This window comes from Peromyscus leucopus, chromosome 3, assembly GCF_004664715.2.
Source record: "Peromyscus leucopus breed LL Stock chromosome 3, UCI_PerLeu_2.1, whole genome shotgun sequence".
NCBI lineage: Eukaryota > Metazoa > Chordata > Mammalia > Rodentia > Cricetidae > Peromyscus > Peromyscus leucopus.
Window position 1 is genome coordinate 37,244,608 of NC_051065.1, and position 26,407 is coordinate 37,271,014.

The following is a 26,407-nucleotide window of genomic DNA, read 5'->3' on the forward strand; positions in this document are numbered from 1 at the left end:
ATATCCAACTCCCACAAATTGTCCTCTGATCTCTACATGTATGTTCTGGCATAAGTGCCCAACCCCTACAAAATAAAAACAAATGTAAAGCCAGGCAGTGGTGACACATGCTTTTAATCCCAGCACTCAGGAGACAAAGGCAGGTGAATGTCTATGAGTTCAAGGCCAGCCTGGACTACAGAGCGAGTTCCAGGACAGCCAAGACTACACTGGGAAACCCTGTCTTAACAAACAAAAAATGTAAAACAGAAAATAATTTTAAATAAATGAGAAAATGACCACTCTATGTCCTAAGAGGCTTCAGCAGTAAAGCAGAGACACCCAGGAGAGAGAACACCAATGGCAGACGTCCCTCAGTCACTCCTCACAGCCCAGGGTCTGCTAATGGATGTAGCACATGTCGGGTGAGAAGGCCACCATTTGAGTGGCTGGAGAACAGATGTCCCAAGCCCTCAGACCCCTCTCTGCTGGGTGACATTCCCACCACTTTGTACCACTAGAACTCGGTGTCCTTTGAGAGTCTGAGATGAGCATCACATGCTTGAGTTTTCGTTCATTATCCCCACCCCCCACCACATACACCTTTTGTCTTGTTCATAAACAGTAACTCAAGGACATAGTCCATAGGCAACTCACAGAGTCAATAGGACAAAGAGTTGGTGTCACACCAACCTGAAAGAAACTAAAAGGCAGCCTCTGGAAGAGAGCTTTCTGGTTTGAAGCCATGATACGTAGAGCCACATCTCCTGGCTCATCCTGCTGCCATTTCACTCCTCATTTGTCAATATATAAAACATGCAAGCATGCCTTTAATTTCTACTGAAACATGCTCACTCACTGTTTCTGTTCGTGTAACTCCTGAGTTCTTAAAATATTATTAAATGTATCAAAATAATATTCTGTGATTTCACACTTGTACTTTCAGAATATCTGCAGATAATTTACAGAATGTTTGAAATTTCCAGTTTCATAATAAAAACTGAAAAACAAATGAGACTCACCTTGCCAAAATATTATCAGATCTCTCCTGCCTGCACATCTGTGGATAATTTGTTTGAAAAGTAAATATACACTTGTCTCGGAACCATGTGAATCAATGATCTTGAATTTTGGCACTCTGCAGAGCTGGACTGATTTCCTGCATCAACTGGGAGATATGCCAAAAAAAAAATTTACCCATTTAGAGGAAGAGGTGCTCTAAAGGCACAGGCCGCTGGGCCGTGGTCTAGATGGTGACTAGAGCAGAGGCCGTGGTCTGGATGGTGACTAGAGCACAGGCCGTGGTCTGGATGGTGACTAGAGCACAGGCCGTGGTCTGGATGGTGACTAGAGCAGACGAGCATTCGGCCCTCTTCTCCCTTTATTTTCTCATTTCAAACAACTGAGGCATCCATGAAGCAAATTTAAATCTGAACAGGAACTAAAAGTGGGGCTAGCCTTCTGAACCCCGCTTTCATCTTTCTAAGAGCTGTGGGGTGGAAATCCCAATGCAGGGGTGAACATTTGTGGTTTGAAAAAGAACAAACAAATTATTTGGGAGCAGCTCTCCATTCACTTACCCCCTGTTTGCAGCGCTTTGATCTCCGGGAAGTGCACCTGGAGTGCTAATTACGTAAAGTGCTGCAGAGACTCTTGGTCCCGCAAACAGTCTGTTAGAAGCAGCAGTGATGCGCCATCCCCACCACCCTGTGTTTGAAGCGCTGAAGCTTTATTCTTTGTGCCTACTCGTGTCTGTTGCTACCACCGTCACCTCGCATTTTCTCAGGGTCTCTACCTTTTGGAAATATACCTTCTTGCCCACACCTAGACCTTGTGGTCACATATTAGTGGCAAAGTGACTGAATTACTCTACATAGATTCTAGGTATCCAGGAAGCAGAGCATTTTCTCTTTAAAAATTAACAAAAGTATTTTTTTAACTTTTGTTTCTAGTCCCTCCTATATCACACTATCCCTTCCACAGCATAGACCCCTGGTCTATGTAGTTATTAAGACTTGGTGATCGAGAAATATTGTATGTACACACACACACACACACACACACACACACACACACACACACGCACACACATGCACACTGAATATTGGACCTGAAAACCTGGAAAGTCTGGATTTTATATGGAATTGTAATTATTTTCCTGTCCTTGGCCTTCAGAATCCATAGTTTTGACCATCTCCACCCACCAGCATCCTTTCCCCAGCTTCTTCCTGGATAATTTCAGATGGTGATGATGTTGCCTTCACGATTTCCCAGTTCTCTGGACCACTTCAGTGGCTCTCCTTGGAGTTGGTGTTGATGACTACCCTTATAAATGGCTGTATATTTTTTAGAGTTCAATTTACTTAAGCTAAACTATTACTTTAAACTTTAATAACTCAAAGAATTTACTGAGGAATTACAGTCCATTTCAACATAAAGTACATTAATTCACACTTTTTAAATTTTTTGTGGCCAATTGTAAAGTAACAAACACAAATTCATTTCACCCGATATTGTTTGTATTTTAAAACTGAGAATCTCACATCTAGGAAAACTCCTTAAGTCCTAAATAAATGATGGTTAGCCTTCCGATAAGACTTAACCGTTTAGTCAGGCTGGCAGGCAACCATAAGAAAGGCTTCCTTAGTTTTGTTTCTCATGCATAAGATCTTACCATTGTGCAGTCATTAGTTTCATTTTAGATCAACTCCATTCTGCATCCTAGTTTTTAACTTAGTACTTTCAATGTAGAAACAAAAGGTTCAACACACCTTTAATAATGACCACTTCCTGCACTCAGCAATAACATTTGGATGTTTTTGAGAGTGAGAAGGTCTAGGAAGGAAACATTTTTAATCCATGCCTTCTGCCTCTAATTTTTTTTAATAGAAAATAGATTCTTCTCTCATCCATTACATCCTGATCACACTTTCCCCTCCCTCTGCTCCTCCCAGCTGCCCCCACCTCCACCTCATCTCTCTCCCAATCCATTCCCCCTCTGTCTCCCTTCAGAAAATAGCAGGCCTCCAAGAAACTACAGCCAAACACAACAAAACAAAGTAGTTTCCAACCTTCCTGATGCTGAGACCTTTTAATACAGCTCCTCATGTTGTGGTGACCCCCAACCATAGAATTATTTTGTTGCTACTTCATAACTGTAATTTTGCTACTGTTATGAATCACAAATATCAGATATGCAAGACATCTGATTTGCAACCCCCAAAGGGAGTCACGACCCAAATGTTGAGAACCGCTGCAATAAAACAAGGCCAAAGCCCTCACACCAAGGCTGCACAGGCAACAGGAGGAACAATCCTAAGAGTAGGCAAAAGATAAAAGAGATGCGTGCTCTCACTGTTAGGAGTCCACAAAACACCATACTAACAGCCACAACATCTAAGCAGAGGACCCGGTGCAGATCTTGTGGCGCCACCTCCTGGCTAGGTTTGGAAGACTTCTAATTACCGCTTCTATTTTACTAGGGGTTATAGGCCTATTTAAATTGTTTGTCTGATCTTAATTTAACTTTGGTAAGTGGTACCTATTTAGAAAATTATTCATTTCAGTTCTGATTTTTTTAATTGTATCCATATATCTTAAAGGTCCTAAAAGCTTCATAACATGATTGACACGTCACATGGCCATGGCTGCTAAGAGAAACACCAGGTTTTTTCAAGTTTGTTTACTTAGTGAAAATAATAGCTTACTGATGAAAGTCCCTGATGCATAGAATACACTCTAATGAAATAACCTAATGTTATGGAGAGAAGAGAATTCATTCACATGAAAATATAGTTCAGCCTGGCTGGATAGACTCAGCCATGATTTTGTGCTAATACATGGATACCTTTCTTAGCAATGATTCTATCTCCCATGTGGACGACATAGTTCTAAAAACAGCCCCTTTATGAACAGGGAGATAAGAAAGTAACATATGAATGACTCAAGGTTCCCATGTACACTCACAAAACACACTCACATTCCCCAGGTACTATAGGAAATAATGAGCAAACATTTATAGGAATAACATTATCACTTAAGTATGGAATTGGGAAGAAATCATTCAAAAGGCAGTGTTCAATTATTTTGGTAAAAAGTTCAAAGTAACATAGATTAATTTTTCTATTCATCCAAAGCTCATATTTTGACATAACATATTTGAAACATTAAGCTTCAATCTTGTACTTTTAAATTTTTCGCCTTTTAAAGCACTATAAGATAGAGTTTTATGACATCTCAGCCCTATTTCATAGATTGTTTTCCTGTTTTCAGACCACATCCCTGAATGATCATTGTCCTCGCCTGCAAACACTAACATAGTGTCTACCAAGAGGTTTTAAAATCAATATTTGATGAATCTTACTAGCTGGCATTTTGAAAGTACTTATATCTGGGCTGCTCTGCAGTAGTTTGTTCATTTTTAACCTATTTAATATGCACAGCAATGCTAAAATTTCATATTATTTCAATGCCAGATTTACATATGAAAAATTCTGAAGCACAAAAAGTATAAATGATGTCATACACCACAAATGTGACAGAGCTGGGAAGTGAATGTGAGCAGCCTGACTGCAAAGACCAAACTCTCTTTTTGTTGTTTTTTAGATTTATTTTATGTCTTTGTGTATGTGTTTGAGTGTGTATGCACACACCCTGTGTGTAGATATCTGGGGAAGCAGAAGATGGTGCCAGATCCCCTGGAGCATGAGTTACAAATGGTTGTGAGCTACCCAGTGTGGGTGCTAGAAACCTAACTGGGTCCTCTGTACAAGCAGCAAGTGCTCTTAACCAGTGACCCATCTCTCCAGCCCCAGCAAAGCTTTTAATTATGACACTGTCCTGCCTTCTTGGAAGAGGACTGACCCTTGAAGGCCCTTCTGACGCTATTATTCTCCTTTAGCTCTCAAAGCATTAAGTAATATTTATCCATTTGGAAATAGTTTTTATCCTTTTTATCTAAACCTAATGGCCATGAAAGCACCACAAGTCTCCTTGGGCTTACATAAAAATGAATAATGTGTAGACAAAGAGGTGCAATGTCTGTGTTTGCTACCAGTGGAGTGGCATCTTGGTACTCACGTGGAAAGAAGTAAGTCACAGAATTAGGGGACTCAAAAGAGGAGTCACAGAAAGCCATGGGAATTCTAAGATTCCAGGAAATTCATAATTCCCCAGTACATTCCGAGGTCCTCAAAGGGACACAATTGCAGAGAAGCTGTAAAGCAGAAGCCAGACGAGCCTCTGTGGGCTGCAGGCAGAGTGACTGTCTCCTTATAGCTCCCAGGTCTCATCCCTAATGTGGTGCTCATCCATGGGAGCATATGTCTATTATGACACAGAGCAGCTCTCCTAATTAGAAACTCTTCTGAGCTAAATATTTTACCACCAAAATGTGATGATTTCTTTCCCCTATAGCATTTACATGTCTGGAAAGTTTCTCAGCCCTAAAGAATTTCATGGGTTTTTACCCAAATGAATGATAATTGTATCCCATAAACCAGCCCTACCCTTCACATCCAGTTCAGTTGTCACAATATGTATGTGATGGAGGAGTAAAGCTGGAAAACATGAGCATCTATCGGCTTTCATAGCATCTGACTCCGTCTAAGTGTTTTCTCAACAGATCTTTTCTGGGCACTGGCTGCCACATGCCCTAAATAAGTAATCATAGCCACTACCTCAGCCATAATGAAAGTTTTTATGGGTCTACAGTAAATGCCACTTGAAAGTCACTATTACCTCTTCCATGTTGACTCAAAGATCCAGTTCTCAGTTGTCCACTAAAGTAAAGATGATACAATTAATGTCTGTTGAAGTAAAAATTACTCTAGTAAGGATAAAATTAGGCATATGTGATAAACAGTAACCTAGGAAAACAGAAATAGAACAGGTAGGCTATGAAAATGTTGATGCTTCAGTTCATTTCGAACATATGTCTTGTTTTTTGTTTTGTGTTTTTTAAGTCTCTGGAATATATTTGAAAACAGTTAACATCCTCATCATATCATTATTTAATCAATTATAGGGGGGTTTGTTTGTTTGTTTGTTCTTACTCTTTTGGGGGCTTGCCACCCAGCTCCCAAACAAATACACCGAGACTTATCCTTACTTATGAATGCCCAGCCTTAGCTTGGCTTGTTCCTAGCCAGCTTTTCTAATTTAAATTATCCCATTTCTCTTTAAATATGTTTTGCCTCTGGGCTTTTAACCTTACTTTATTCTATATGTGTTTCTTCTCTTCTTACTCTGAGGTTGGTCGTGTGGCTGAGTGGCTGGCCCCTGGCATCCTCCTCTCCTCCTTTTCTTGCTCCACCTCTTCTTTTTCTCTTCTCTTATTTATTCTCTCTGCCTGCCAGCACTGCCTATTTCTCTCTTCTGCCTAGCCATTAACCATTCAGCTCTTTATTAGACTAATCAGGTATTTTAGACAAACAAAGTAACACAGCTTCACAGAGTTAAACAAATGCAACATAAAAGAATGTAACACATCCTTAACTAATATTCCACAACAATAGTTAAATGCCTTTTGGTGTGTTACATGTGCAGTATACAATGATAAAGATCACATAGGCCCTGACATAAGAGTTCACAATGTAGGAAAGGACAGAAGTATGACAACCCGTCACCAAAACATCATAATACAGTTGGTAGAACCATGAAACTCACTGTTGTAAAATTACCACTTAGGATCCTATAATGCTGCTTCATAGAAACCTCTTCACCAAAGACTTGGAGAGAAATGCCCAGAAGACTTAATCACAGGAAGTCTTACGGATATAATCCATGTCCTTCTGATCATGGGTTTATCTTAAATATTCTAAAGGGAGTAGCTGTGTCCTGTTTCGTTAAGTAAGCAGTTTGAAAGCTCAAAGCTAATTTACAATGCAATTCTAGGAAACAAATAGGACCCTGTGTTGTCCATTTTGTCTGTTTATCTCACACCTCAATTCAAATAATTTTACCATGATTTTATTTACTTATTGTTCTTTAGAAATTCCTCAGATCTTTTCACTGAGGATGTAATAAAAGGATCTGTTTGAACTTAATTAAATGTCCCCAGAAAGAAGCATAATGCTAACTAGAAATGCCTCTGTGACAGGCTTAGGAAGGGGCTGGGGACATAGGAAAGGCACTATAATGCCACTGACAGCATCATCATTAATATTAGCTGCAATAAATAACTATTCCAAAAACACAAGGCAGCACTTTATAGTTGTAAGGTTCTTCCCAACTGTCTACTCTTTGAAAACACCTTTTTTATCCTCACAGCAGCCCCATGAAGTAGATATTAATGTCCCCATTGTGTAGACAGTGATAGTGTTGAATCAGCTTGCTGTTTTGTAACAAAATGTCTAAAACTTGCAAGAGAAAGTTGTTTTTTCCCCCCTGAGATTCAGAATCTGCCTTATACGACCAAATGTTCCTATTGTGCCAAGCCTGTGACAACATGGTATATCACAAGGAGAGAGGCAGAGGAAACCAGTTCTCCTCATGGCCAGGAACTAAGAGAGGAAAACCAATGTTCCCCACTTCCTTGTGAGGGCATGCTCCATTGACCTAGAGCCTCTCATTCCCTACCTCTTAATGGTTTCCACCATTCCCTAACAGCACCAAGCTGAGGACATCCAAGCTTTTGACACACAAGCCTTCGGGGGCATTTAAGGTTCAATCAGTAGGAAAGATACAGATGATTATAGAAAATTTAGAAGTTGTCCCAAGATGCCACATTGATGGTTTGATCAAGCATCACACTATGGATGTATTGAATGTCATTTGAAAAAAAAAAAAAACAGCTCTGAAAGGGGTATTGCCATTAGACTTGCCCCAAGTGTCAAAAGCAAAGGGCATCATGATAAAAGAGCCAAAGATAAAAGCTACAAAGTCCTGTAAAGACAACTTGAGAGATTTTGCTAACAAAGTTACCTGAGAATGGAAAGGAGAAAGAGCCTCCAACTCCAGCCTTCCTGATGCACAGTGACGCCATCTGAGTTTACAGAGTAAAGAGGTTGAAAAGCTGCCATTCCTCCTTCATGCACAGAGCATTACTTCCAATGGAAAGGAATTTTTCCCAACAGTTGTTTTGAACCCCATAGAGTAGGGAGTGAGAATCATTAGGAAAGAACATTATTAGAACCATGCTATTTTCTTTAAATAGAATGAGGCTGTAGGAGCAAGATTCCAGGGTTCTTTTAAGGTCCCCACAAATGATGGTAATGATGGAAGTGACTAAAATATTGACAGGGTAGTTAAGGTGATGTGAATGATGATAATAGCTGCTAGAAATTATTCAGCATGTCAATGTTAAAAACTGATGTGCTAATATTAGCTGTTACATTTGATCTCAGCCACTCAAGTAGACTGATATTGTGCCCATTTTAGAGAATAGTTAACCAAGACTCAGGTTTAACAAGTTACCAATGGTTACTCAGCTACTCAGGAGCTGGAATTTGAACACAGGTCTGATCAATACTGAGTGTGTGTGGCAGAGAGCATCCACCATGTTTCCCACAAAAAAATCATTAGGTGCAATGCAGTCATCATTCTTACCAACTACCTTTCTGTCTCTTCAGATAGCTGATTTCTAACAGAAGAGTGGTTGAGATTTTATTTTATCTCCTCTCTTTTCTGATGTGTAGTTTTAGGGAGTATAATAAATGGAAGTGTGTGTGTGTGTGTGTGTGTGTGTGTGTGTGTGTGTGTGGTGTGGAGAGAGAGAGAGAGAGAGAGAGAGAGAGAGAGAGAGAGAGAGAGAGAGAAGAGAGAGAGAGAATATGCATGCACAGGCATGTTAACTAAATGTACTTGCCAATTTGAAATCGCATATTGGAGAGATACAGCATGTAGATAAGAGACCTACTGCAGAAGCAGACATGATGATTAGACCTAGGATTTCACCATCCAGGGCATGCGGTCTGTCTAGAATGCGTCCGTTGACCTGTCTATGTTCCTATGTCAGCATCTATGTAACGGCATGTAGTTCGCTGTCAGCCCTCTTCTAGCTCTTCTCACCTTCATGCTTTGAGAGCATTCAAGAAACAGAGATCACTGCGCATGCCAGCCCTCTCCTGGGCGTCTATGTCCCGGAGATGAGGTAGCATGGCCACCACTAGCAGGCAAGGCTGCTGCCAGCTCTCTGATCCTCCAACAGCCTGGTATACAGGAATGCCTGTTTTCCTGGTACCTAAGTCCTGGGCTCAGCCGGGGTGCAGTTTCTTCCCGTCACTCCAGGTCTGTCTATTAGTTTGCCATCTCAGCATGCAGGGGTTTCAGGAGTACACATCCACACAGGCATCTGTCACTTCTATGAGAATTTTCCTCCTGAATCCTGGTCTTTCAATCCAGGTCTAACTGCTCCAAGTATGCTCTGTAGGTCAGTGAGATGCCTCAGCAGGAAAAGGCGCTTACCCGTGAATCTTATAACCTGTGTATGATCCCTAGGACCTATACAATGGAAGGAGAGAACCAACCCCACCATGTCTGCAAGTTGTTCTCTTGTGCATACACATGTGCACTCTTACACACACACACACACACACACACACACACACACACACACACAAATGTGCATGAGTTACTCTTAGTTTCTGCTATGTTGTCCATGAATTCACCTCTTCTTTATCCTGGTGCTACTGAGATTTTATAAAGCTTAGACGACACACTTTTTGGGAGCTATTCAGTTTCTTTCATGTGTTCACCATTCATTTTAATGTATCAAACTCTTCTCATATGAACACAGTAGGCAGAAAGCATACACCGTCTGCTTCCTTTTGCTACCTCATGCATATGGTAAATATAAGAGCATTTGGTAAGAGTCATTGAAATATCACAGAATTGTATATTGTGCACAGGCCAGTCCCCTCAGAAGCCTGATGCATGCTGGGTAAGACATTTGACTGTAATCAGATAAGGTGTCCCTTAATCACTCGCTCTCCGTAGGACCATGCATATGTTCTCCTAAATGACTTTATCCCACTGTTACCCTAATTTGAAATTTTCTTTTTTCAGCCACATAAATAGAAGAACACAGTTTGAAAACCCTGTCCTGGAAGCAAAAAGGAAGCTACAACAGCATAACATGCCCCACACAGACCTTGGAGCAAAGCCCCTGCAGGCCCCAGGTTTCCGAGGTATGGTGTCTGCCGTCATACAGGGATGCAGAGGAAACATTGTCCAAGAGACAGTGTGCTCCTCCAGATAGATATGCCGGTAGGAGGGCCTGCCTGATAAAAATACCTGGCTTGACTTCTCTAGACTCTCCCAGTAGCTTTATCATTATTTTTAAACTAATGCATTTAGCTGCCACAAACTATGCTGAGGCCACTGGGCAGTACTTTATAGGAACTTTACGTTGCCAGGTGGGACATTGGTAGTGGGACAATAAACTGCAAAGAGTCTCCAAAAACTCAAGCATGGGAGTGAGGCTTGTTTTCCTTTGTGACAGTAGGCCGCTCACCGGCGACATTACCTAGGCCCAAATCCATCTTCCCCCGTACTGACCCGGAGAGGTCCCGCAGTGTGAATGACTTGTCTTACTATCTGCTGGACCACAGAGGGACTCCCTGGCCACTCGGTATGTCTCAGGGCTGCTTGAGGGCCTGACTACACCTGGGAGCCACCTAGTGGGATGAGTGGCTGCACACTTTCACCTCTTTTGCGCTTCTACTAAATTAAAAAAAGAATGCACACAAGAGAGGCTTTGGTGTCCAGAGCCAACATTTGCCTGGAAGTGAGGTTCACGTCACATGCCTGCAGCACTCTGCAATGAATGTAAAGGTCTCCTGCGGAGCAAAGCTCCACCTTTCAGCCCTGCTTTGATGAACATAGCAGAGGAGAGTCTATGTGGGGGTTCTATAAATTACATTTTAAAGAAAAATTTGGTAAAGATAATATGCGGAAGGTAAATGGACTGATAAATTAAAACTCCATCATAATGACTTATTGTTCATCCTATAAGCAAAAAAAAAAAAAAAAAAACAATAGAGTATCATGCAAAGTATGTAGCTGATTTCCTACTTACAGTTTGGCTACTGTGCATATCAGATCATACCACCTTCAAAAAGGATATGAGATGCTTATCCACAAAGCTGAGGGTAGTAGTACATGTAATTCTAGCACATGGGCGACTGAGGCAGGAGGACCAAGAGTCCAAGGCCACCTGGATTACAGAGCAAGGCCTGTCCTAACAAAGTAATTAGAATAAAATATTTAAAGCCTCGTGGTCTACCAACTGAGCTAGCTAAGCCAAGTAAAATACTTCTCACAGATGAAATTTAAGAAATAATTAATTCTACTTCTTCATATGACAATAATTTTAAAGTATTAAATGTGCTTGGAACCATATTTATTAGAACTCATAGTTGGAAAAGTCTATCATATAACAAATGAGTGGCCAAGCTTGGGTTCAAATACTATTTAGATTATTTGGGCATACGATTTGAATATGTCAACATATTACAAAATGTGTCACCTTTACATTCATAACCATCTAGAAATGTTGGCTTGCTGTTTGCTCACTGGCCAGTGGAGATGTATCTGATTGAATTTATAACATCTCACAGCATAGAAGTGTAAACAAAAATTAACTCAGTCCCACATCCAGGTATGCTCTCTAAGCAGTTTTGACCTTTAAGTGTGCTGCTTCTCTCCTGGTGTGATCTGCACCTGTTTAATGTCCTTAAACCAGTCTATTTGATTTTCTACCCCATGCAATCAAGGCTGTGTGCAGGAGCAGCTACTCACACACCCCTCCTCCCTGAGAACTCTCGTGACTGGAGAGTTATAAGTCAGTTGCTATTTGAAGCTTTCTTGCCAGTTGACATTGCCCTTTTTAACCTCAAGGGCTGATTTCAAGAAAGCAAACACTGATAAGTCTCTCTACAACCATGCAGCCTTTCATGATTCCCTGGATGCTTGGGACGGCTCTGTATTTGTAGGATGCTCTAATTGTCTGGCTCTTCTCACCTAGTGGCCACAAGCTTGCATCTACCATGTCCGTCTCCCACATTCTCAGGGATTGCTGCTCAGAGGTTGGAGCTGTCTGATAACTTGTCTTAAAATGTCTTTTCCTTTTTAACTTGTATTGGCCAACATAGAAAAGCCGCTCTTCACCCGGGATGCATCCCAGTTGAAGGGAACGTTCCTCAGCACCACCCTCAAGAAGAGCAACATGGGCTTTGGATTCACCATCATTGGTGGAGATGAGCCGGATGAGTTTCTCCAGGTGAAAAGTGTGATCCCGGATGGGCCTGCCGCACAGGACGGAAAAATGGAGACCGGTAAGCTCCCTGGAGCCAGGAAGTGGCACTGTGGTGACTCCTCTGTAAACAGAACGTGGAGATTCCTCCGTGGTTTTAATTCTAAAGTCAAAGGTCACTTTGATTCAGAAAAATGACAAGTCATATATGTTCCCTACTTTAGATTTTTGAGCTGAAATCACTTGTAAACAACATGGAGAGTCGATTTCTGTCTCACTTCTCAGACTGCCCCCTCTGTTCGCTGGTTGGTCTAACAGATTCGTGAAACTACCCTCTTCCAAGTTATTTCACACTCCTTGGGGATGAGGTCAACATCTCACACTTTGCTAACTTATATTCAGTCCCTGATATTTTTAATCCTGTATTAATCCTTCAATATTTATATGCTAAATTGCTCAGTTTAGATATTTAAGTGTGCATACACATCTCATAGAGAAAAAAATTTAATAACATTACTTTTTTATATGTACCAATACAATGTCTTAATATATGGATTTTTCTAGTCATTATCACTTAATTTTCATATATAAGTACTTGGGTGTCTATCTAAATTATAACTGAAATTGATTTCACATGGAAATAAAGGCCCAGATTGTTAAGAACAGAAAAAAATAAAATATGCAAAGTCCCCAGAGCAGAAAAAAAAAGTAATGAAGTAGGTCTAATTTAAGTCTGATTTGTGATTCTCTTACCTAACCCATGACTTTGAATGAGTTCCATAATTTACAAATAGTCATTTCCTGATGTGAGAAAAAAATAAAGAAATTAAATTTGATCATCTATTTATAAAATGCTGAATCATTTTCATGGTCTTATTTTTAAATCCCTTTAGATAGTATTAAAAGTATTGTAATTATACCTGTAAAGAAATATAGTCTATCACCATTTTTGCATTTTTTTACATTGATTCAATTAATGATCTCAGTTTTCTGAGTGGATCCTGTGAGATGCACAAGTTAGAGAACTATGTTAGACAAGTTCTATCACTGCTATGATTATATATTTATAAATTGAATTGTTTCCATGAGTCCAAAGGGTATTTATAGGTGGAGAGAAAACATAAAATCAAAGTCTTCATTTGAAATTGCTTATTTTTAAAGTGGCCAAAGCTTTAGAATTATTTGTTAGTTTCTTTACACCTGTCATTTCCCAAGATTCCTATGTGAGTACATATTTCAGTACCACTCGCTAGCAGGGAATAGTGTGTACATTGCACATTGGGTCTCCTTGGAGATGTTAGACCTTCACACTATGCTCAAACTGTCAAAACTTGGGTGTGAGCCCTAGTAGGTCAACCACACTGCAGGGGATGGCCATATATACAGAAGCACATGGTCAGCCCAAATTAGATTTGATGGTTTTCTTTTTAAAGTTGGAAAGGTAAATGGGGCATTTCTGGGAGGAATTATCAGAGAAGGGTGATATGGTGAAATACACTATGTGTGAATTTAAAAAATCTTTGAACTCCAAAACTCATCACATTTTGAAAACACAATTGTTTTAAAAATCATGTGTACATAATTTTCTACAAGAATTAGTGTCCAGCACCATAGCTTATCTAGAGAGTTAGAAGGCATCCGCACTTCCACACTGCCCTCCAAAAACCATAACCACTATAACTCAGTGAAAAATGCTCTTACAGTCTGCAGCTAGGACAAAAGCAAGTTATAGGATTCATATTGCTTTAATAGAAAAAGGATCCCCAGGGCTCTTGAACTTCTGCAAAATACTTGATAGATCCACTTTTTCTAAGATAAAGAACCTAATTACTTTTCTATGATCTATCCCAGAATTCCTGTTTCAAAGTTAGAAAAGACTTCTGGAAAGTAGAAAGCAAAATGCAACATTTGTATAGCAAGTCTCTTTCTTCTCCTCCCTGTTTCTCTAATTTGCCATACCCCATGGGCTAAGACTCATTCCACTGCAAAGCCACAGCTTTATCTAGAATTTAGCACATTTTGTTCATTTAAGAAAACTCCAAATCAGCTATGACTAGAGAAGAAAGAACCAGAGTCCTACATCTGCTCAGAGTCTCCTATTTAGCCTGCTCTACGTGCATTTAACAGACCCCTCCAGCCTCTCTGTTCTTGTCATTGCAGTGTACCAGGGCTAGAAAGATGGGAATAACAGGACCTCATTTCCAGGGAGCTTACATCTAGAAGGGGCTTTGGACACACTGATAAACTACTAGAACAGCATGATGAGGCTACAATATCCCTAATGTTGAAACAAAATCAGGAATGGGGGAAATAAATAACAAGAATTTTTAAAAAGGAGTGTGCTGCATAATTTTTTGGAACTTTAGAGGGATTGTAATTTCCTTTATTAGAAAAGAATTTAGTTAAACAAAATATAATGCTTTTTAAATATTCAAAAATGTATATTCACATCTAATTACAAAATAATTTTAACATATATAAGTGTATTTCTATGAAATTGAACAGGTTGTGATAGAAAGAATTGCTCTTTAATTCAGCAAATATTTAGTGAAGGTCTGTGCATGCCAAACATTCTACTAATTAATAATGATGCAAAGTAGAAAGACAAATGCGTCTATCCCCACAAAATTTGCAGTGTAAACAGAAATAATGAGTGAAATGTTGGTGGATGTTTATATCAATGCAATAATAAAAATGCATACCTAAATAATGAAATGGTACAGAGGAAGAAGGTGTCAGCTTTGGAAAAAGAAGTTCTCCTAATATTCTGAAAAATCATCTCATGATGATGGTATTAAAAGATGAATAGATGTTTGCTGGCTGGACGAGTGAGAAGAGCTGTTGGAAGACACATATATGCAAAAAAAGTATTGGGAAAGACTAAGACGTCTGCAAGCCATCAGTGAATGTTAGTGCTTCTGCCTGGGTGTACATTTGTGATGAACTTTACAGTCACAAGTGAGAAAGACTGACTACGCCTACAAAGACTAACTTACACCAAAAAACTGTAGATAATCATATATCCTAAAGTTCTAAAAGATCATAGGATGCACATGTCTTTACCTAAACTTTTCTGAACAAATTTTCAACCACTTAAGCACAGAGCCTTACTCTGTGGCTAACATTGTTCAGACATGTATCTGTAGATCTAACAAACTGCTGGTAAATAACAGGTATTCACTTTGGTTTGTTTTATTCTGAGAAACCGAACCCAGGGCTTTGTGCATGCTAGGTAGGTGCTGTCTGCAGCAGCAGGTGTAAGTACTGGATGGATGGATGGATGGATGGATGGATGGATGGATGGATGGATGGATGATGTTATAAATGAAGAAATGCCATTTGAATTTTGATACCTATTTTGTAATAGAGCCTAGGCAGTGATGTTGAGTAAGGTAACTCACCACAAAAGCAAAATTAAACCCAGTTTTGATCTTCTACATGACATGGCATAAACAAGTATATTAGAGACCAAATTATTCTATTTTAAAAATATATATATTAAACATTAAAAATAACAAAAACAAACATTATAGAGATTAGAGGAAAATCACTGATGTTTAAAATGAGTGGTCTCATTTGATATTGAAATAAGCATGGCAATATTTCATTCAACATTTTTAGTTCTGGTTACATCTAGTTTAGGGAAACGTGTCAGTAGTTTGTGTGGACACAAAAAAAAACAACTGTGTGAAAATGTTTCCCCAAGGTTCTGCACCAGAGCAAAAAGGGTGAGCAGGGAATTCTTCCTTAGTTGGCAGTGACTCTGGAGTAGAGGACAGGCAGAAAGGAGGGTAGCGGCCTCTGGCTTCTTTCTGACAACTGAGCCAGTTCCCAGTAGTTCCATAATGTTCGAGAAGTTTTCTCAAAACACATTACTGTGATGCCCAAGAACCATGTAACATTGACTATTAAGTATTCTACACATTCTGGAAATCAGATACCACAGACCCTGTTAATAATATCCTTTAAAATATTTAGTCCTAAGAGAGCACTCTTTAAAGTATTCTAAAAATCAAATTTGATATAACATAGCTCATAGAGGCCACAGAGTCTGAAAGGTATTTAGCTACCATCTCCTGTTGAAGAGCTTTCTCACTGTATGATGGTCCCCACCCCCGCCCCTAATGTTTGAATCAATGCTCTGTGGTTACCAGTATGTAGAGGGAAGAATGTTAGTCAACCCACGAGGTTCTCCTAGAGACCAGGGTAGAGTTATGAAGTCACAATGTTAGTTTTTTATTGACTCTCTTTACAGTATTTGTCTATTTTATTAATAAGATCACAAACAAATACCCTGAAGGATGAGCATGCTGGCATTCCTTAGTCCCTGGTACTTCTTCATTTGAATAGATCAGTTTTACAAGTTGTTACCTCAGTGTCTATGGTTAAAAAAGTAGGGCTACCCAACTAGTTTTGCCATCCGTTAGTAAGAGGTGTGTGTGTGTGTGTATGTGTGTGTGTGTGTGTGTGTGTGTGTTATGCACATATATGTGTAGATGCACATTTCAGAAGGTTGATATCAAAATGCCTTCCTCTGCCATGTTCCACCCCATCCCTTTTTTGTTTCAAGACAAGCTCTCTCAGTGAACCTAGCTCCTCACTAGTTCATCTAGACCAGCTAGCCTCGAAGCCCCAGGCATCCTCTGGTCTCACTTCCCAACACTGGGAAGGCCCACACTGCTATATGTGGCTCCTTATGTGGGTTGGGAATCTGAACTCTAGTCTCATCCTTGGGCAGCAAGCAATTTAACCCACTGACCATCTACACAATCTGTTTGGTAAGTCTTTTTAAATGAAGATTCTTATGCCCACAGACCTGCTGCTTCCAGATTCCAAGAAATGCTATTTGGAATGTATATTTACATCCTTATAATTTTGTCAAAGCGATATCTTCACAAACTGAAAAATTAGCATGAAAATGTTTATAGTGAACAAAATATTTCTTTACCTACTCCTCCCATCCTCCAGGACTACATCCAAGATGCAGCAAATTAGTTCCAGGCATATTCAACCTTTTGATGCTGCAATACAACGTTATCGTCTACAAAATTTGTATTTGAGAACTTGCATTTGAGTTACTAAAAAAAAATCTTAGGAGAAATTCTCAAGTTTTAAGTAGGTTTACAATTTTGTGTTGGGTTATCCTTGGCTGCATGGCTCATGAGGTGATCTCTAGGTATGCCTATCAGCTGTTTCTCTCAGTAACTAATTTTACACAAAATTCTCCTAACAATTCAGACATGAATCATGTTTATGTTCATTGAGGAGAAAATGGTGCTTTGCTGTCTTATACCACATCTGGTACCACATGTTTTCCTTAGTATTTTTACTACTAATTTTAGTGAAATTGTAAGATTATTGCATTGTCATGTATTTCTGTGTTGGTTCATTGAGCTCAGTAGCCTATCATTGATATGGCTTCTGTCACACACTTTGTAAAGTGTCATATTGCCGATAGGTGGTGGTGGTGCATGCCTTTAATCCCAGCACTCAGGAGGCAGAGGCAGGTGCAAGTCTGTGAGTTTGAAGCTAGCCTGGTCTAGAGAGAGAGTACAAGGACATCCAGGGGCTACACAGAGAAACCCTGTGTGTGTGTGGGGGGGGTCATATTGCCTTTTTTTCTTTGTTACAATAGCTTTCTATAAATTTTCTCACTTTTTAGAACTGAAGAGATGATTCTCTGTGTTAGAGTGTTTGTTGGAAACATGGAACCTGAGTTTGGATGGCCAACACTCATACAAGCATGGCTTTGTGTGACTGTCACCCCAGACATTTTACAGGGGACAGAAGCAGGCAGATCCCAAGATTTCACTGGCAAAGCAGCCTAACCAAAGAAGTTATCTTCAGTTCAGTGAGAGACCCTGTCTCCAGTCAGTAAGTTGGAGAGCAATAGAGGAAAACACACAATGTTCTGCCCTGGCCTTCTCATGCATATGCACTGGTAAATACACTTGCAAACTCATGTACATTACACACACCACCACCACCACCACCACCACCACCACCATACCCCCAAGCAATTCTAGAGGGTCCATTTGGATAGAAAGAAGCATGTTTTACTGTTCTCCCCACATGGACTAGTTCTGAAGCTGACACAACTTTCCATTATGCCTCTCCTTTGTGCAGTCCACTGTTTTCTCAGTGGTAGCCTCCTCATGTGTGGGCCATAGGTGTCATTTCCTTAGAGCACAGTTCTCATGTGTCTTATGAACCCAGTAGTCCACATTTAAAAGTGGCTTCTGGTTTGTTTGGTTTTTTTTACGTGACCATAGCTTTATTGGTTTATTTCCAGGTCTTCCGCTCTAGTTGGCTATTGGTCTGTTTTCATGGCAGCACCAGACTTCTTTACCGCTGTAGTGCTGTGGTATAATTTGAGGTCCTGTGATACATCCAGTTACATTCTTTCTCCTTAGATTGCTTTGTGGTTCCATGTGAATTCTTGGGTTGTTTTTACTAGTTCTGTGAAGTATAATAACAGAATTCTGATGAATAAATTAAGTTCAGCAACATAGCACTTTCCACGGTATTAATTCTTCCGATTAAAAAGCATCATGGAAAGTCTTTCTATTGTCTAGTTAGTGTCTTTTTTCATTTCCTTTTTCAGTGACTTCAGATTTTCACTGTGGAGGTCTTTCATTCTTTATTAAGTTTATTCATGAGTACATTATTAGTTTTGTTTTGAACTATTTTAATGAGATAGTTTGTCCTAATTTATTTATCTGGGAGTTTATTGTTGGTATATATGAAAGCTGCTGAAAGTTATTTGGGACCTGTGTTTGAAGCTGACTTTGAAGACTGAATTTCTATAGGATTTGTAGGGCGTTTACCCACCAACCCCACAGCTCCCCAGAGTTTTCTTGAGTGTGAGCAGCAGGAAATATTAGATAGAAGGATTTATATTGTGTAGATAAACAGATAGAAAATAAAGGATAGCCTCGAGAAGACCTGGAACCTTTCCCAATGGGCCCCGACTGTCTCTGCCCCAGGGTTTTTATAAAGACACCAAGGGGTGGAGCAAATGACCTCCTCCCCCAGCACAGCCAAGTGCAGACCATCTCAGACACCTTCTCTCAGGCCCATGGTCCTAATCATCTTCTATTCGGACCTGCTGGGTAAAGCCACGAGGAACCCAAAAAACAGGCTCCCACAAGGATTATAAGACAACAATGGACTATGGAATTATAATCTAATTTCTGGTGTGTGTGTGTGTGTGTGTGTGTGTGCGTGTGTGTGTGTGTGTGTGTGTGTGTGTGTGTGTGTGTGTGTGTATGTGTGTGTGTGTGTTCATGTGCTTGTCTGTATGCATATGGAAGCCAGGAGTCAACATCAGGCATCCTCTATTGCTTCTCCATCTTATATTTTAAGACAGGGTCTCTCACTGAACCCAGACTTCACTATTTCAGGAAGTCTAGATGTCCACCAAGCCCAAGGGATCCTCCTGTCTTCACTTCCCCAAAGTAGGAGTGTGGGCATGTGCTGCCACACTCTGCATCTTACATGGGTTCTGGAAGATCCAGATGCAAGTCCTCATGCTTTACCAATTAGTTATCTCCATAGTTTCTCTAAGATTTTTCTTCGGTTTTCCTCTGAGACTCCCCCTATCTCTGATTTGGGACATACGGTAGAGGTTCTGTATGCAGGCATACAGCAAAACAGACCTTCTGTAAATATTTACCGTATGTTTTATAGTCCCTAGTCTTTGGAAACTTCTGGGGACCAACTGAGACTCTAGTCCACATTATTCTACTCACCAAGAGAACATTAGAACAAGCTAACTATTGTTAGGCAAGTCAAATAGTAAATCACAACAATACAACTTTGCCATTTAGAAAGTAACCCCAGAAAACACATTAACAAGTGGGTATGTTCATTTGTTGATTTCTATGCAGTGTTCCAATAAAAATTTATTTACAAGTACAGGAAACAGCGGGTTTTTCTAACACCTGCTCTATAAAGTATATTCTGAAGCTAGAATCTATCAGCTGCCACACTTTTGGCATTCTATACTCTAGAATTTCCTGGTTATCTTATTTTATAATTGCTTCTATTGGGTTCCCTTCATTATGGTGGGTTGTTAATATTAAGATATTCTTCAAAGAGGGTGTACTTATGTGTTTCATCCTGTCATCTTGAGCCACAAGTCTTAGAATCTGAAATGCAATGCCCCCTGGATTCCAAGGACCAAGAAGACCCCTTTCTCACATATTGAACACTTTCCAGCATCTCCAGCCTCTCCTCCCTGCTCTCCATGTATTTCATGTGCAGAATTGCTTTGAAGGAGTATTTATGAATAATTTGCCCCCAAAGACTAACCTTTGATGTCAAGTCTGTGGGCATTCGCTCCATAGGAAAAAATAATCCTTATATTTATTTTTCATATTGGACATGTAAACAAGTTTCCTGTAGTCAGTCTCAGACACCGGATTGTGAGTGATTTCTCACTGGTCGGGAGTCAGTCTCAGACACCGGATTGTGAGTGATTTCTCACTGGTCAGGAGTCAGTCTCAGACACTGGACTGTGAGTGATTTCTCACTGGTCGGGAGTCAGTCTCAGACACTGGACTGTGAGTGATTTCTCACTCGTCGGGAGTTGGAATACCGTCTGAGAAAGCTCCATCCATAGCTGTATCATCCGAAATCTTAGTTACCCCATTTGCTTGGGGAGCCACAAGAGACCTTGCCTGCCCTGTAAGTGGTTGCTTCCTATCTCTTTACTACTGTCCATTCAGTGTTGGTATCATCCAACCAATGACGGCCCAATGGCTTACCTCTGCCCTCTCCAGTGTTCTTTAGTTCTGCTGCTATAAATTACATCCTCTTAAACCATTTTATTTCCTTAGCAGTTAAATAAAATTCTATAGTTGCTGATTGGATATTTTTCATTAAGGTGTGAGACGGCCTAAAAAGTATTTTAAAGTTTTATACAACTTATTTTCTCACCACCTCCTGATTAGCTTGCACTCAAAGCAGGCTCCTTGAGTTGTAGACATCCACTTTGGTGGTCTTTCCCAATCATTCCCTTCTTCCTTTGTACTGACTGACTGCCTCACAGGGATCTGATTGTGTCAGCCAGTGCTGGTCATCACCCACCTCCAAATGTGTTTCTATGCAGGTTGTGTAGAATGGTCAGGTGATGGTATCATTTTTCCCAATTGACAGAAGCAAATGAATTGATCAAAACTATGTTTTTTCTATTCTTTTAAAGTACCTTGTAATTTGCTGTTGCTGCATTACAAATTGTGTCTAACTCAGTAGTGTAGAGGAACAGTCCATTGTTTCCCCATGATTCTTCAAACGCTCCTGAAATCAGCTGGGTTCTTCTCTTTCCTATCACTTCAGGATACACATAAATGTGATCATATGGAAGCCTCACTCCTCGACCCATGGATGGGTAATGCAAGGTGGATTATTCCCATGTTAATAACTCTGTTAGAACGATCACAATGCCATCTCATTCCACGAGGTCTCAAGCAGAGGCGTGGTCATTTGATATGGTAGTTTAGCATTCCCCAACAGACAGGGAAAAGCTGCCATGCCTCTTCAGACCTAGAGTGGCATAGCTTGGATCTACTTTATTCTCTTGAGCACAGAGTCACAAGTCAGCCCAGATTCAGGGGAATAGATAAGCTTCACTACTGATTGGAAAGGGAGAGAAAAGTAGAGTCATTGTTATATACTCAGTCTCTTTCCAGCAACAAGTCATTGTGGCTGTTAAGACTCTCCTGAGAAAACTGCCTCTTGCATCCATGGGACCCATGCTTCCTTCTCACACTTGTCCTGGCACAGAAGTCATGGTACCATTTTCCCTTCTCCTTCTCTGTAGAGCTAATGACAGGCTATAAGCACTTAACTCACTCTCTTTTTAGCTTTATTTTTCTAATAAAAATAAAGGATGTTGTAACAACTTGATATAGTTCTTTAATAATTTATTTGTGAATTTCACACATGAGTAGTATATTTATATTATTTCCACCCCTCCCTCTCACCCCACCAGTACCTCCCATGCCCCCCACTCTCAAATTTATGACCTCTTTTTCCTTATGGGTGTCAGTTTGTGTGTGTGTATGAGTGAGAGAGAGAGAAAAATAGAGAGAACATATACAGTGCATCTCAGCCCATTGAGTACCTTTAATGTTATTTGTGTGTGTGTGTGTGTGTGTGTGTGTGTGTGTGAGAGAGAGAGAGAGAGAGAGAGAGAGAGAGAGAGAGAGAGAGAGAGAGAGAGATAACATATAAATACAGCACAGCCTGTTGAGTACATTTAGTGTTGTTCACATGTATACGTGTTTAGGGATGACAACTTGGGATTATCAGGGTCTCGTTTCTTGAGAAGGATATATTCACTTTCTCTCTCTGTCTCTCTGTCTCTGTCTGTCTCTCTCTCTCTCATCATTAACTATCAGGGTGGGGGCAGCTTGAGATGTCTCACATTCATGCTGTTGTGTTAACTGGTGTTACCATTCTTCAGGTCTTGTTTAGACAAACATATTGTTGATTTCATGGCTTCCCTATCATATATAAAAGACATTATCTTGCAACAGATACACTGGTCCTGTGGCTCTTCTTCTGTCATGTTTCCCGAGCCGTACGTTGAGCCATATGAGGTAATGCTGTAGATGTATCAACTGGGGGTGGGCACCTCACAGGCATTTTCACCACTGTGAATTTCTGTGGTTTCCATCTGCTGAAGAAAAGAAGATTCTTTGATGAGAGGTGAAATCTGCTTATCTGTAATGCTAAGTATTTAGAATGAAGTGATTAATTATACAGGATTGATAAAGTGGCAGTAGGAAGCTGTCCTCACCATGGCCTCACCAGCCACAAGTTGACTGGGTTTGCAGTTCTAGGCATGGATTCCCCACTATTAAAGGAGCTTATAGTCCAATTAGGCAGATGATGGTTACTCCCATGATATATATCCTGTTGCCCCTTGGGGATATCTTGCCATGCTTGTCATTATTGTGTAGTATGTTTTACAGACAGATAGGACTTTTTTTTTCTTCACCTGGCAGCTTGCATAACACCTTCAGATACTGTGAGAATGAGACCTCAGGGAGGAGGCTTTCAGGCGAGTCCCAGCTCAATTCTTCCATTCCTGTGTTTGAAGTGTGTGGTATCTTTAGCAATGGGGTCTTGACTTCAGGTTCTGAGAGGCAACCAGAGGCAACGATAACAGCCTATATTATTTGCGAGTATCTTAGACTTCCCTGACCAACAGATCAAAGGGAGGTCCCCACGCCTGGTACTGAGGTTTTTGTTACTCCAAGGCTCTCAGGAGAATGTATTTTTTTAAAATAGTTTTTTATTCTATTTTATTCTATTTAAAATAGTATTTATTCTATGCAGGTAGTTAATGATGAGAGAGAGACAGAGAGAGAGAAAAATATATCCTTCTCAAGAAAAAATGCCCAATCTCAAGTCTATGCTAGATTCATTTCTTCTTTAAAAAATGAAATTAAATATTTTGCAGCTGGCGTTGGATCCAAGGCAAACTCCAATTACCCAATCTCCAAAAGGCAGTCCATATATCCAGATATGAGCTCAACCTGGACTATAGCAGGATTTCTGGCAGTTAGATAAAAACCAGGGTTCCTCAGGAACTTGTGAAGCCAGTTCCCATCTGCCAAAAGGAGTCATTTCCCTTACCTCTGACAGATAGGACAGATGGCTATCTGTGGCTCCTATCACCATATCAAAGCCCATGCTGGCTTCCAGACTCCCTCAGTATCACAAGTACCTATTAAACATTTCAAAGTCCATGATAGTATCTTAGCCTTTCTCACATCCTCCTCTAGCCTAAACTTCCTCCAGCTCATTGGCTTCTCTCACATCCCAGCTACTCATCTTTCTTATAACCCAGATATTCTCACTGTACTCCATCCATCTATCTATATGTCTATCTATCATCTATCTATCTACCTCTGGCTGTCCTCTTACTCTTTCTTGCTCCCACTCACTCTCTCTTATTCTCTCACACTTTATCTAGGCTCTATTCTCTAGCTCTCGCTATCTAGCTGTTTCTACTATTCTTTCCCACTCTCTTGCTTCCTTAGCCCTGGCCATGTCCAGCCTGCTGGCCATGTTTAGTCTACTTCTTTCTCTCACTGTTCTGATCTCTCTCTCTCTCTCTCTCTCTCTCTCTCTCTCTCTCTCTCTCTCTCTCTCTCTCTCTCTCTCTCTCTCTCCAATAAAGACCTTAACCACTTCATGGAGTGGTGATTTCAGCAGTTTCTCTGCTGTGCCCCATCACATCTACTGGAATGATGGCTCAGCTATTACGACTATGTACTGTTTTTTCAGAAGCCTTGAGTTTTGTTGGCAGTACTCACATTGGCTCACAAACACCTGTAACTCCATCTCCAGAGGATCCTACCCCTCTGATCTCCACGGGCACCCACATTCACATGTACTTGTCCCCCTACACATACATAACTAAAAAATAAATAATCTTTAAAAATAAATTATGAGACCTCATGTGATGTAATATCTTTTTGCAGTTTTAGACAGTTTTGGTCTCTATAAGCACCTGAAGAGGGTATTGAATTTTCAGCCTGCTGACCAATAACAGCATCTCCAGAGGAGAAGATAAAGAAACTGTGCTTGTTCAGCCTGCTGATATATTTATTTTTGATCTCTCTAAATGTTCTGAACTTTTAAAACCCTCCTTTATTTTGTCCACATACCTAATATGCCCACTGTAGTGATATCCTTCAGATCAATAGCAAGACACTAGATGCTTAGACAAGAGCCACACTGAACGTTTTCTGTCCACTCTGCTCCTCTGGGAATAATAAATAACTGATACAGATGTCACGACTGACAAAGCACTTGATCTCAGCTACAATCTGACCCACTTGAGAGGATGTTTTTAAAAACAATGTACCAATTCCTAAATCATGCTATGCCTCCTCAATAACTCATCTAGTTTTAAACAGGGTCCCTGTCATCCAAATGCTATTGTGGTTCCTGGGTTTTTAGCTTATTTATATATTTTCCTTTTCACCTTGTACTGTTTCTTTGTGCCCTCTCAATTTGAAAGCTGGATAAAAGCTGACTTTGGAGAAAACAATACACACCATATCCTGGTTCTCACTTACTGGCACCAGGAATTTTATTGCCATTTTAGTACAGATATTCTCTCTCTCTCTCTCTCTCTCTCTCTCTCTCTCTCTCTCTCTCTCTCTCTCTCTCTCTCTCATATATATATATATATGAAAAATCCCACAGTGATTAAGGTATGATATTCAAGATAATTTTACCTAAGTTCAGGAAAATTGATGCACTGAAATGTATTCTTTTCGCTATTAATTTTAACTTATTTTACACAAACTTTTCTATTAATTTGTACTGGTTTTTTCTTGCTCCCCCACCAGGAGCTAAAACAGAAAATAAGTGTGGCAGCAATTCAGCCCAGGAGCACAGCTCAGAATGGTGCTCAGCATTATAATCCCATTATTATAATAGAGTAGCCTGACTAAGTATAAAATTGGCACTTAAAAAAAATCTGAAACCTATGTCTTGCATTTAATAAAAAGAGCCTGGAGACTTTAGAGTTAACATTATCTTTCAATATTTATTTCTTGGAGAAGGTGATTGGCTGTGGTGTGTTAGTGAAAGATATTCAACTTAAGGTAGACAAGCTTAAAGTGATCTTATTATCCTAATGCATTTTTTCCCCTTCAGTTTCTTTAGGTCTGGGGTTCAGGATCACCAATTCTTTGTTTATAAGTAAACTAAAGTGATGCAAATTGAGATAAGATTGCTAAATGTGTTTTACAAACAATGTGGAAATTCATTCACGTCTTACTGCCCTTCTCCTAGACTGGTGGAGTTGAGCCTTTCACGCACTGGGAGATTAACTGCTCCTTATAGAAGGGGTTTATATTCCCTCCCCTGGCTGAAGTATTCTTGTTTCATCTTCCACCCTCCTTATAATTATGGGAGCCCTGAGGCATGGACAGTGTCTTACTTGATAATTATATCTCCAAAGATTAGTTCACCAGCCGGGCAGTGGTGGTATATGCCTTTAATCCCAGTACTCGGAGGCAGAGTCAGATGGATCTCTGTGAGTTTGAGGCCAGCCTGGGCTACAGAGTGAGATCCAGGACAAGCACCAAAACTACACAAAGAAACCCTGTCTCGGAAAAAAAAAAAAAAAAAGATTAGTTCACCAAATAAGTATATATGGCCAAATTAAACTTGTTGGTTGAACAAGTGATAGCATCTATTTGTGCA

At 40.1% G+C, this 26,407-nt stretch overlaps 1 protein-coding gene across 12 annotated transcripts in view; it reads left to right on the top strand.

Annotated features, from left to right (window-relative positions):
• Window positions 1-26,407, top strand: part of Magi2 (membrane associated guanylate kinase, WW and PDZ domain containing 2) — a 1,425,274-nt gene that overhangs the window by 1,083,835 nt on the left and 315,032 nt on the right. For 7 of the 12 annotated variants that reach the window (XM_037204343.1, XM_037204339.1, XM_037204334.1 and 4 more), the window contains 3 exons: window positions 9,985-10,106; window positions 10,421-10,549; window positions 12,072-12,254. In XM_037204343.1, coding sequence (XP_037060238.1) covers window positions 9,985-10,106; window positions 10,421-10,549; window positions 12,072-12,254 — 434 coding nt within the window. The remainder of the gene's footprint in view (window positions 1-9,984; window positions 10,107-10,420; window positions 10,550-12,071; window positions 12,255-26,407) is intronic. The other 5 variants (XM_037204337.1, XM_037204338.1, XM_037204341.1 and 2 more) reach the window with 2 other exon arrangements.